Source organism: Lytechinus pictus, chromosome 13 (assembly GCF_037042905.1).
Source record: "Lytechinus pictus isolate F3 Inbred chromosome 13, Lp3.0, whole genome shotgun sequence".
Lineage (NCBI taxonomy): Eukaryota > Metazoa > Echinodermata > Echinoidea > Temnopleuroida > Toxopneustidae > Lytechinus > Lytechinus pictus.
The window spans coordinates 25158219-25172096 of NC_087257.1; the positions used below are offsets into that span (position 1 = coordinate 25158219).

General features: G+C 36.1%; 1 protein-coding gene across 2 annotated transcripts; it reads right to left on the reverse strand.

Annotated features, from left to right (window-relative positions):
• Positions 1–626: 626 nt before the first annotated feature.
• Positions 627–9396, reverse strand: LOC129274709 (uncharacterized). Of its 2 annotated transcripts, none has more exons than XM_064108577.1 (2): positions 8949–9396; positions 627–3971 (listed from the first exon to the last, which is right to left on the reverse strand). In XM_064108577.1, the coding sequence occupies exon 2, from the start codon at positions 3932–3934 to the stop codon at positions 2147–2149; it is 1788 nt and encodes a 595-aa protein (XP_063964647.1). In that variant the 5' UTR covers positions 3935–3971; positions 8949–9396; the 3' UTR covers positions 627–2146. The 2 variants fall into 2 exon arrangements, with proteins under 2 accessions (XP_063964647.1, XP_063964646.1); XM_064108576.1 differs by having other exon boundaries at positions 8960–9164.
• Positions 9397–13878: the final 4482 nt, after the last annotated feature.

Consider the following 13878-nt stretch of genomic DNA (forward strand, 5'->3'; position numbering starts at 1 on the left):
TTGTTTGATTGATTCATTGATAAAGAATTTATTTATCCACAAATTTTAAACACTAAAATGACAAAGTCAGACGAAATATATTACAAGACAACATAAGGATATGTTCAAAGTGTTTTTCCACACATATCCAACTGCCAACACTCTTAACATAATCATTCAAATTTGGATAGATATATCCCCATCAATATGTCACTTTATATATTTCTATTTGAATAATTTAACCAAAAAAGAAGACTTTATCCTTGCCAAAGTGAAAAAAGAAATAGACTATTCTTACTGTAATTTAGACGCTATTCAAATGAAAACTATAAAGTGCCCATTTTGGTAAAAATATAGATACATGTAGATGGTTTATCGAGTGGTAAAGCCCCCTATCCCCCGTCGGTTCTCTCAACCCCCCCCCCCATCTGAAAGTCCCTCTCTCCCTCATCTCTCTCCCCCTCTCTCTCCCTCTCTCTCTCCCTCTGCCCTTCTCCTTTTTTTTTCACCCTCTCTCGCTCTGCAGTCGTCACATCTATTTTGCTCTCTTATTCATCTCCCCTACTCCCCCCTCCCCAAAATGTTGGTAGTTATCGCACAGCCTTTAAAGTGCCTATCATCAAAACACGTCCGGATTGACATTCATATTATTTCGCTTGACAATGATTTTTATTGATCATTAATCTATGTACATTTTAACTCAGTAACAGCCACACGGATATTGCAAAAACAATGTACTATCTAAGGTTGTGATCTTCAATTGATGATTAAATATTCGTACTTTTGAATGTGAAAAACCTCGATTCTGCGTCCTTTGTTCCAGTAAGTCTAGGGGCCGTACCAGGTTTATTTCAGTAGGGGGAGGGGGTAGCAAGACGACCCATAAAGTTGACGCCAATTTCATTCTCAATTAAAACAATATGGAGGGTCCATGCGTGACCCAGACTCTTCTCATTTATACAATTATTTATTCCGTCTTCTATTGTTAACCCCTCTTTTTCACTATTTGAAAATCATCGAGGGCGGTCGCACACATGCCCCCACAATCTGACACCGCCCCTGATTAAAGGGGTATATATGCCAACCTGAAATCAATACGATATGATAAAATCCATTCTTAAATCATGTCAGTTAATAATTAATTTACCTTTAATTGACAAATGAAAACTAAAAATAATATTGACACTACTCTTCTTTGCAAAGAGACTCTAAATATATTACCCTGACATATCAATTTCGTCAGGAAATAGACTGAATAAATGCACACTATTATTGTTATATATTCCTTGAAATACATTTAAAGACGACGAATAATTGCTCAAGGATAATAAATGAACAATTCGTGTTTTGTTATATAAATAAGAAATATCGAATGAATGCACAATAATACTAGTTTTTTTTCCTTGTTATATATTTTAAGACGACGATTAATTAATGTAGACGGATGGAAAAAATGAAGAAGTCGTGTTTGGGAATAAACAAGAAACATCGAATAAATGCACACTAATATTTTTATATTTTCCTTGAAATACATTTTAAGACGACGAATAGTTTTTATATTCGGATAATAAATGAATAAGTCGTGTTTATATAAATAAGAAATATAAAACATCAGACTGATTATGATAAGAACAAGGGATAAGATTGTTATCATCTTACGTAATATCAGTATTTCCAACTGACAAGTAGGCCTACTACACGATGGCAATCTAATTTGCAATTTGCAAATAATTTTTTTTGTTGTTGGGTAAACGTTGGTGATAACAGATATTATATATCTGTAATATTAATTCTTTTAAATAAAATTTTGTATGAGCATTACAGTTCTACAAAAACGAAGATAAAGATTATGAATAAAGAGGAGTGGAGAGGATAGAGAGAGAAAGAGAGGGAGAGAGGGGGGAGAGACACAAGAAATCTCATGAATACAAAAACGCACAACCACACTATGAACATAGCCCTAAAGATTATTTTTTACTAATTATGCCGATAAGTTTTGGTATTATTGTTGTTGAAAGACTTTTAAACACATGACGATCCAACAGCAAACACCAACTTCTTTTCAGTCGAATATAGTAGAACACTCACAGCAGATTAATATTGTATAGAAGGTTCTTTCTTATTTATCAATTTTTCTGATGATGAGGTCATAGGTCAGGTCATTGGTTCAAGCTCTCGTAGAACAAATGTCGTAATCATCAAACCCGACGTCATTGATCTTATCTATCGCTGCCTTGAAGATATAAACCCTGTCTTTTGTGCTGAAGCATATCTCACCAGTCGTCAGTTCCCTTATAGAATAGAAAGGAACTTTCGATATTGCGATGGGATGTTCATTGACAAGTGTTCCCTTGAGGTTGAAGGCTGTTGTACCGTCGTATCTACGAATAGTCAGTCGGTCCACTCCGTCGCATTCCGTGCGCTGGGAGACGTACCCAACTAGCAAGGTGTTGTCTCTGCAGACATCAGCAACCATGAGTTCATCAGAAGAGTTGTTCATGAGCTGGCCAGTGATTTCACCTTTAAGATTAAGCATAAACAACTTCCTCCAAGACACCAGGAACAACGCGCCACCTGGAGACACGCGAATGTCAAGGGGATCTATGCCGCCAAAGGCAATCTCTTTCCGAGCAGCTCCGCCATTCGGTGAAAAGATCTGGATCTTTTTTGCTGCTTTGTATGCTACAAAGATAGAATGCTGTTCGTCAACACAGATCTGCCCAGTTCCTCCTTTAGAATTATCAAGAGTTTCGAATTCAAAGCTTTGCTTCTCCATCGAAATACTGTATATGGACAAGTTGTTATCGGTATCCAGAATGATGCAACGGCCGTCAGTAAGAAACGCCACGCTTCTCACCATGATGCCGTCTAGAGACACGATATGTTCCCATCTTCCACACGGGTTGAACAGACTCATACCTCCGTTATTTTTGGCATAACCGACTGCTAACTTTCCATCTGGTGTGGCACACAAACTGCGTACTGATCCGATGTTAGGTGCGACCACGTCAAATCCAAGTTTCCACTCTCCCGGATGTGTCCGTTCCGTCGTGCCCATACTTGATGGTTCATTGGCATGGAAGCTGAAACTCTCTGAATACGCTGACGTCTCCTTGAGTATACCCACATCAATGTCATCCTGGAGGAGCCCTTCTAGTTCTTGGCAAAGGGTGATGTGGTTCGTTAATGCTCCTCCACGCAGGATCTTGTTGTTGTTCATCATCAAGTTGGCGCTGATCTTTGAGAGCGATTCCTGGTAGGTCTGCACGTAGTCTTCCACCGTCTGCAGCTTGTTCAACAAGAACTCCTCGCGATCTCTCGTCTCTTCAAGAAGAGCATCTCTAACCTCTTGAAGACGCTTGAAATGTTCGTTAAAGGTCTTCCGAATATCTTCGATCAGGTTGCATGCCGAAGATTCAACCCGCTTTACCTGCGTCGACACCAGCCCCTTTCTCTGCTCGAGTGCATTCTTCTTAATGGCTATTCTACCGATAAGTGACTCTGTCATCTTGTCTCTTGCTTGCATGCTTTCCATCTCGTAATCTGCAATGGGAACCACCTTGTGACGAAAATTGAAGTGGGACTGCGAACACAGGGAACAAATTGACTTGTGGCAGGTGTAACAATGGTCCACGGCTTCCCTCGATTCGTATACCCTGCACCCAGAGCACTTGATCGAAGGCTCGGTATAAGGGTTTTTGTAGGAGTCTATTAAACCGGCCAGTGTTAGATTCTTCATCAGGTTGCCCGTATCTCCATGTGGAACGTGCGAGGGCTTCTCACATAACGTACAGGACACCGTTTTCAAAACTACCAGCTCGGAGATGCACTTACGGCAGAAGGAGTGTCCGCAGGACAAGTATCGAGGATCTTGGAACTGCTTCTGGCATTGCGGACACCGCGTTGCTTCTTCCAGTCGCTTCAGCTTTCTCTCTCCCTTGGTTTCCCCGGCCATGTCCAAATGTTATCTGGTGTATTTCCCTTTCATAGACCTAAAAATGGAGTTTGAAAAGAGATCATTGAGATTAATCATATCAATGACTTTTCATTCTAATTAGATTCTTATATTGAAATTTGGGCCCCATAACACAGAGCTTAGAGATCGGTTGTGAAACTGATTTATACGTTTTGCATGGCCATGTGACTATCCTTATCCTATTTTGTGGTTGTGCCGAATAATTAACAATGATTACTTTGTTCGGTCAATCGTAAAAAATCAGAACCATGATGAATTGCTAAATTTTATGTTGCGAGACCCTGCTGTGAATGAGTAATCAAAGTAAAATTAAAATTGAATGATTTTTATTTATTACGTCTTTAACAAATCCAATCGTTCAATTAATTAACTCTTCCAATTATTGTAAGATTATTGTAAGACAAAGAATATTGCATGGGTGCCTAGTAAAATTAGTTGATACGAGACCGCCGTAGGTCCTTGAACATGTCATGAATGATATGAATTAATATTATAGCAGTAGAACCACTCTCAAACCATTAGCCATTTCCTAGAAAGCTACTTCTGAAACAATAAAAGCTATTACCTGATTGAAAAGAACTATATGCAACAGCCGAATACGCTTTAGAATGTGAATCGCTGTCACGCAGCACGACATTTTGTGAGAAAATGTCTTGAAAGTCGCGAGCGAGCGAAAAACTTGTGTTTTTTTTTATTCAATTCAATACAATTTTATGATAAATGCTGAGAAAAAAAATCGACAGATAATATCACACTTTTCTCCTCTTTCCTTTTTTCTCGGTCGTGGGATTTTTTATTTATTATTATTATTATTTTTTTTTTGGGGGGGGCGGGGGTCAGAGAGCCCAAACACCCCATCTGTACGTCAGTGCATGTTATCGGTTATCATTATTGTGCAGCTTACAAGCTTTTGTACATATAATTGTTCATATATGTATGTATGTATATATATATATATATATATATAAGCATCTTGGTTTTCCACGTATTGGCAATAATAATAATAAGACATCAGAAATGCGAAACAAATTCACGAGTAATGCAGTTTTTGAATAAAAAGAACTTAATTGTTGGCACTTCAAAAACTGCATTACTCGTGAATTTGTTTCGCATTTCTGATGTCTATATATATATATATATATATATATATATATATATATATATATATATATATATATACATATAAAGACAAAGACAATCGATTGCTGTAAATATGTGGTTTATCTGTTCCAAAAATTGGTTTTCAAAGTAATTTTCCATGAATTTTATACCTTTTTATCCCCTTTTTATTCCCGTAAATATTCCCTTTCAGTATCTTTTTTTTTCATGAACGCGGTCAGGTCAATTACTAGTAATTTTTCAAAGAATCTTTTATTTCCTTCCCCTCTTTTACCCTAAGAATATTCCCTTTGAGTATCGTTTTATATGTTATATTCTCATGAAAAAAATTCTTTATACAAATTAATAGTTTGAGGTTGAGTTTTGATAGCAAATTTGATGTTAATAATTGGAGCATGAAATCGTTGGTTTGCGTTTTATTTGTATTTTCTAACATCGGTATGTAAACCAACAATGTAGGTAAAGGGGAAATTAGTTTTAATATGCTGACAAGGCCATATAAGCATATTATGAGGATTGTTTTCGTTCTAGATTTCAAGGGAAATGAAATAAATGAAATACCATGAACATAGTTATCACCAGTAACGTTGCCCAAACTTTAAAGGGGAATCCAGCCTTGGCCATAAAATGTTGTGTTGGGAAGGAGAAAATAAATTTAACAGAATGGTGAAAGTTTGAAAGAAATCGGACAAGCAATTAGAAAGTTATAGCTGCTTTAAAATTTAGATCACTAATAGTATGTAGATTTCAAATTGGCAACTGGGTAAGTAAATTATGACAATGGGCAAGGACAACTTTCCCATAGGCCATGTACTTTATTATCAGGGATTTTTGGTTTTCTCCTAAGTACCCATTCCCCTGGGGCAGTTATCTAAATATAACCCAGGTAGTATATTGATTAATGTCCTCATGAAAGAAAAATATAATTTGAAATAAAACTTTTGGAAAAAATGACATTTTAGGCATAATATGTATTGGAGTACATGGAAGAGTAGTCATTGCCTTACATCCACTGATCTCTCCCTTATGTGGGAGAGATTAGTGCTTACATCACTATGACATCCCATATACGGCCAATTTGAAGTCTCCATGAGTATAGTGATTACCAATATTTACAACTTTTAAAAATTCATAACTTTCTTGTTGTTTGTCCAATATTGTTCAAACTTTCACCTATCAACTTGTCTGATTTTTCCTTTCCTTATAAAAACAAGTTTTTATTTGGGTTGGATTCCCCTTTAATTTCGTAAATATACCTTCAAATTGTTGATCATGATAACTTATTTCACCAAGTGTACTTCGTGTTTGCAAAGCACTTTCTGTACGAATGCTAACCAGGTAACGATTAAATGTTTTAACGAAAGAGAGTATTATCCTATAGTGGAAGTCGAGGATTCAGGGGGCCTTGCCTTGCCCCCCCCCCCCCCCCATCCCCTCTTAGACCAATTTCAGCTTCTTCTTCTTTTTTTTTACTTGTCACAACATTTTCATTATTGTGAAAAGGTGACCCCCCCCCCCTTCCCCCAGTAAATCCAGGATTTTCATCCTTGCCGAGAGGTTTGTATGGTTATAATAAATGGGATGGTGATCAATTATCTGATTGTGTCCCTACTTAATTTACTTTTATTTCCTTTTACTATTTTTAAATGGGTTGGCTGACGGTAATTCATTTGATGCCGCTGTTTTCCTTTGTTATTCCAACGGGGGCATCCAAGTTTTCATGACGTGAGGAGGGCACAGAAAATTGTTGTGTAGCAATTATTCGCTTGATAAAAAAACACAAAAATTGATTCTAGTTGCCAAAAAGGACGTATTATTTGCAGCCAACAATAATTTGATTTGCATAACAAGTGGTTCCCGTAGCCAAAAAGGAAATTAATTGCCGCCAACAAAAATTGAGAAGCTAAACAAGGGGCACTGGATCTCGATAAGAAAGAGGAACTACTTGACGACTATAAGAATGAAAAGAAAAAGTGAATACACACCAAAAGAGACATTTATATTTCTTTGATGTCTTTTCCAAAAGGGTAATGGCACTACTACATGTATCGGGTTGTGAACATCCTTGGGCCAGGGAGAAGGGGGGAGGGGGCGGGCGCCGTCCCTTTGACTTATGCTATATTTTAGTTACACCCATAATACTCGGTATATCTATATACGTCGTTTTGAAATATTAGCAGATAGTTATTTTTTGTAACAAATTCAACAACATACAGATAATTATCTGCATGAAAATAGTTTCAAACAATAGCGATTTGCGTTCCCTGTCATGAAAACATTCTATTCAACTCAACGGAGAGACAGATGTGCAAAGTCCACGTTTAAACATGAAATGTGAATTGAATACAAAGTGCGACCATCTTATCACCATTCTTCACGAATCACAAAACACACATCAAAATGAAATGGGTTATCATATTATATGTGAAAAGACTAATCTCTGTCGTGTCATAGTGATTTGGTTCACGAACGCACAGCCGCCATTTTGAACAATAATTACTTAATATTTTTATGAATATTCTGCTTCAAATTGCAAACTGCTCTGACGGTAAACTACACGCTGTAACAGTCAGAGATCGGTGTTCTTACTCTGTGCAATGTAGAAAAAATTCCAGAACAAACTATGGAAATAATTAAAATCTATAAATTTCTGATTAAAAAAAAAAAATACACTCTAGATTCCTAGTGTAATCATGGAGACCAAACCAAAATTAGATTAAAATTCTAAATCTTTTAGAATAGGAAATGAATCTTATTGATTTAAAAATATTAATCTAAATTCTATTGGGTCCCTAATAACAAGCGCTTAGATTGGTTTTCAATCTAATGATGTAAGAGAGAAATGCAGTTTCATTTTGTTAGTGATTTTTGTCCGTGATTTGCTCTCAGCCAATCAGATGGCATGATTTCTGTAGCTTATTACAAATAGTCAGTGAAAATCACTGACTATGTGTTTCATGAAATGCTCCCTTGGGATAATGCAAAAAGAATTAATCTGGTCCCTATAATCACACTCCCCTCAGAGTGGGCTTATTTTCAACTGGTCTAATGCCAATTCATCCAATTGCCAACTCGTTTACTATCATTTGGTCTACCATCAGTTCGTCTACTCACCACATGGTCTACTTTCATTTAGTCTAATGCCATTCCATCTAATATCCAGTTGGTCAAATAGCCATTTAGTCCAAATACCATTTGGTCTAATTAAACTAATTAAAAGTGTTAATTGTGCAAAATCAATGAAAAGAAAATGGGTATTAGACCAACTAATCATTAGACGGAACGGTCATTGACGAAGTGGTTATTAGATGAAGTGATGATTGGACCAAATGGTTATTAGACGAGATGTTGATGGACGGAATGGCATAAGACTATATGAAGTTAGACCATGTGGTGAGTGGACGAGTTGGCAGTGGACGAACTGGCAATTTAACTCAGAGTGAGATGAGGGACCAGTCCTGATGAAATGAGATTTCAAACTTTCAAGAATTAATTTTTACCCTTTTGGAGTGAAAGTGTGCATCTTTTTGACACTATCACTCTAAAAAAGGTAAAAATTCACAGTTGAAAAATTTAAATCTCATTCCATCAGGACAAGAGAGGCTAAATTTTTATATAAGATCAATAGTAACATAACGGATGAAACATAGACCTTTTTCAAAATGAGATCAATTTAATGTACCTTAATCTGTCTCACGATCTCAACGATGAGAACCAGAAGAAAGATGCTTTCTTTTTAGTGAAAACCAATATTTTTCAGATAATAATTACAAATTCTTCAACAGAACTTGAGTAGCCTTTTTTATATCAGAAAAGTTGACAAAGATACATATACATCCCGCATGTAAATTTATATAGATATTGCAACACATACCTCGTACTTACTGGAAAATTAGAAGTCACAGAACGATTTTGTTATATTGCGGAATACATGTAGCTCCAGAATCCAAGTCGTTCTCTCAAAAAAAAAGTGTCCGAAAGAAAACTTTCCTGTAATAGTTGTCGAAGAGTTGTCTGCAAGAGCTGCTTATAATTAACGAACGGGATCCGAATGTTGATCCTTGAGCTAACAATCCACTACAAATCAAAATGGATTTCCCCGGCCCGACACACTCTTCGATCATTTTTCGATTTTGTCCCCAACAGGGCCAGATATGACGTCATGATTTCTGAGGGCAGCTTTTACCCGCGAATGCAGGAACCGGGGCAAGCGATCGTCTGCTTCAATGACGCGGCGACGGCATTTTTCTTGATATTGTGGTTCATATTCAAAGCCGCAAGCAAACCGCCACTATATGGGGTGAAATTACGTTAGTTGTCCCGAAGAGAAATGTCGTGTGCATGGATTTATGGAGAATCCATAACAAGGAAGTATTGCGATTTGAAAGTGTGATATTTCCGATTTCAAGAAGGGCACTTATAAAATACCAGTTTTCATGGAAGTTGTTGTTCTAAATCAGCAGGGGCGGACGACGCCATAGGTATGCCAAGTAGTGTAAAAGCAGAGGCGTAATGAGGCAACAAGTTTTAGGGGGCAGACATAGTGCGTATGATGCAAAATTGCTTAAACCTAGCTGCGAGAGAGCGAAATGAGCGGTTATAATTGTTGCCTTTTTATACAAACATCTAGTTTGTTAAAGATTTTAGCATACCTTTCAGCCAATATGCCTACTATCATATTTTTATTTTCCTTTCTTTATCTTCTTCTTTTTGAAAAAATTCTTAGTCGTGAAAAATGTTGGGGGTCCTTGGCCCCAAGCGCCCCCATCTGTACGCCATTGTGTTGATAAAACGAGAGAGAAAAAAAATTGGAGGAAGAAAAACATAGAAATAGTATGAAGATGAGTGGTACGTGTAAGTAGATCTCTTATCCCCCCCCCCCTTATTCAATTGCGAGGATATTACTTCATCTTTCTGTCATAACAACACTATGGCGTCTTTTAAATAATAATGGTATAGTTGTTTTTAAGGCCGGTATAGTGGAGGCAGATTGGCAATGCCCCAATTGAAAATAACCAAGAAAAGAACTTAATACCATTCCATTCTCCCAAAGTATGACCCCCCAGCCCCCCCCCCCAAAAAAAAGGGTTCTCAAGTGTATGCACTATTGGACTATTCGTATAAGAGTAGGGGGAAACCCCGGTGTAGTGGTCCACCTGCACTCCCCCTAATCAGTTAAATCGGGAGGAGAGACCTGTGGTTCATAGTGATTCAGTTCGCTTTTTGCCTCCCAGGCACAGTGACGCCAAACAAATAATAATAATATACATATCTCAATTTTAAAAAATAACTACTTTTTAACACCTAGGGCTAATTATCTATCGTGTTGGTATATCCCCCAAAATTGCATATCAGGATTCCAATTTATTATTAGATTACATGAATGTGTATGCCCTATAACAGTTTGGTGTAAAGGATTTGTAAAATGTGTTTTATTGGAGAAATTTTGCGATTTAACATAATCTATTTTGATCTGGTGCCCGATCATAATCAAATATCTGCGTCTTTTTTTTCTTTTTTGTTGTTGTATATAAACCCTTCCCAGGCATGGGATGGGCTGAAATTTAGAGGGCATAGTCTGTTGCTTTCCAATATCATGAATAGGCCTGTGCAAATAATGAAGGCAACTGCTCAATTACAGAAGAAAAAAAATCGTGACCGAAGAGAGGACGCTACATGAAACAATTCAAAGATTTGAATAGGGAAAGAAATAATTTGCCACTACACTCGAGTATAACTCACATTATTACCTCTAACCAAAACCTTAGAAGGATTTTAAGGGGGTAGGTTTACCCGTAAGCTCCCTTCCCCCCCCCCCCCCCCGCCCCCAATATTCACATTGACAATCAGTCGAAAGTAAAACAATATCCTCTTGCACTTAAAACTAGCGTTAAGATTAAGAGCGAAACTCTGTTTTGTTTGGTAAATCAGCAACTCGTTGGGTAAGTCCACAAATGCATATACTCTTCTTTATCATGTTTAGTATGAAAATGGTTTTAATTAAGAGAATGGAGGGGAGGGGTGCGTTAGGGGCGAATTGACGACACCCCTAAGAATATCACGGTGACCATCATGGCGGTGGTCATAGACGTCAATCCTGGGAGCAGGGGTGATCGCCCCCTGAAAATGTTAAGGCCAACTTATCGATTCCCCCCTCAATAATTTTGAAAACTTGAAAAAAAAGGTAAAATATGCGACAAAAAGATTATGCTTTTAAAGCATTGTCCGCTTTGGGCACATTGACTATTATTTAGGCTACTGTCAAATAGCACTGATGGTAAACACTTTTTTACTGTTCGGTGGACGTGATGAATAGAATGTTTTAAAGGGAATATATGACTAATCATCAAATCATGAATGCTTATGTCTGCGAATTTAAAAAGCACCTTGATGGTATATCTCAAATGACCTGTAAAAAGGCTTATACCTCTACATTCGTATCGAGATCATACATTTTACTGGAAAATTTGTACCAATTTCGACACATTTTTCATGAATTTAATGAGCAAATCTGTGTGAAAAGACCGAAATAAAACACAAGATCAAACAAAACAGAGAAAGCAACAATGAAATCATATTCAAACCAAAATTTATTTGTTGATACAAAAAAGAAATTTTGGAATATACATCTTTGATAAATCTTGAATACAACTTCTTTATTCTCACATTTTTACAGGCTAACTCATAACACTTAATAATAATCAAGGCAAAGTTCATTCCATTTATCATTTTGGAATCAAAGGCACACATCCGGGTTCTGATTGATTTTTCTTCTTTTCAAACATCATGCATGGTAAATACATTTAACTCCTCTCAAACTTTAGTCCTGCTTCTCAGCTTATAAAATTCATTCTTAATATGTACAAAAAAATAAATGAGCAATCACAAGGCCTTGACTAAGACAGTTAATTTCAGAAATAGTGAGGTTAAATGATTTTCTAAAAAGCAATCATAATATATTCATTAGTAGAAATGTAAATGCACCATAAAACTGATTCATGGCACTGTAAACATAATAAGCAAACTATTTTTTTTTTTTTTTTGGGGGGGGGGTGCTTGAAAATTATTAAACATTACTCTTCTCAATATCACTGTTTTTTTTATCAAGGAATTCAGGACAATTATTTATTCGCCTTCTTATATTCGAATTGGCAACAAAAATTTTATGTTTAATTGCTGCATATTTCCTTTTAAAGTTATTAGAAATCAATATAAAACACCTTCAGTAGAAAGAAATTGGAAAAGTTTTGTTTAAAAAAAAATGAAAACAACATCAGTTAATATGACTTTTCACTGGTGTTGCCGATCCAAAGATTTCAGTGATTAATTTCCTTCATTTTTTTGTAAGCGTTAAACAAGAAAATACTTATGCAATAAAGATGGCAACACTATGTGGAGGATTGTGTTTATCTTTTTTTTATGTATCTTTGAAATTATTTTTTAGGTGCTAGCTTTTCATTAAAAGGTAGGGAGCCAAAGTGCCAAATGATGGTCACTTTGTTCTGAATAACATTTTACACCTTCTAAAGAAAATGACGGGATTATCAAAACTGGCATTCAAACAGAACAGGCCAAAGTTGTATAAAAAGGTTACCATTATGGTAACTTTACCATCCACGGAAAATTACCATGAAATCCTGATTTTGAGTGACCATTACCATGGTAGTAATGGGGGCCCAGGGCCAATTGCAAAAACATTATTATTATGGTAACTTTGCTATCCAGTGGTAACTACCACGGTGGTAACAATACTCAACATCCAATCAGAATCAAGGATTGCAAGTTACTATGATACTAACTTTAATGCAACCAAGCTTGGGATAGGGGTCATTTTACCCCTATGTAACTCTACAAGTTTTTATCTTATGATGAAACTAAAAATAGTCTCTATAAGATATTTTTGTTACAACATACATTACAGTAAATGCCTTGCTCATTTGTCTACACATTATTCAATGTATATAATGTTTGAATATATTCTGTTTGCCATGGAATTTACCCCTCAACAAACATACAAGCTTACATTACAATTTAGCCACTGTGCACAGGCATCTTTTTTTAAATATTTACTCTCAGAATATGATTGATCCTTGTGAAAGACTTATGAAACATGTCTTTTGATCTTCAAATAAATTTAGGTCTCTGAGTGAGCAAATATTTGTTCTGTCATGTTTGAAAAAGTCTCTATACTTCTACTCTGTTCTTCACAGTGCACATGTTTAAATTCACCATTCTTTGCCCTTTAATGTTTCAGACTATTATGTGTCGGGCATGAAAATATCTTTGATCAGGTTTTTATTAATGCATTTATCAAAATATTATTTTCTATATTACTCACTGCAAACACCTCAATAATCTTTACAAAAATAAAGCAATTAACACCTTCATAAGGCGGTGCAACTTCAACATTTGGTTTGGTACAAGATTAATTTGATCAAACTACTATTTAAAAGCAAGATTATCAATATTCAAAATTACTGTTTACATACAATTTGTTTTAAAGAATCTTCTATTTAGACAGCCATTACTGAGTTGTTCATCAAAATTACAATCAATCAAATTGACAATTTAAATCATTTCATAAAGGTCTTCATCGGGCAATCAAGTCAATTTAGCACTCTCTATGGGGGCATTGCGTGGAACTTGAAATCAATTGCATGGCGATGAAAGGTCTCAAAATATTCATAAATCTTGCAACTGAGTGCAAGTTTGGAATGATTGATACTCTGTCTCTTACAACACATAACTGAAATTGATTGGTCTAGTTAAAACTGATCTATCATTTGCAATTGACATGTGCAAAT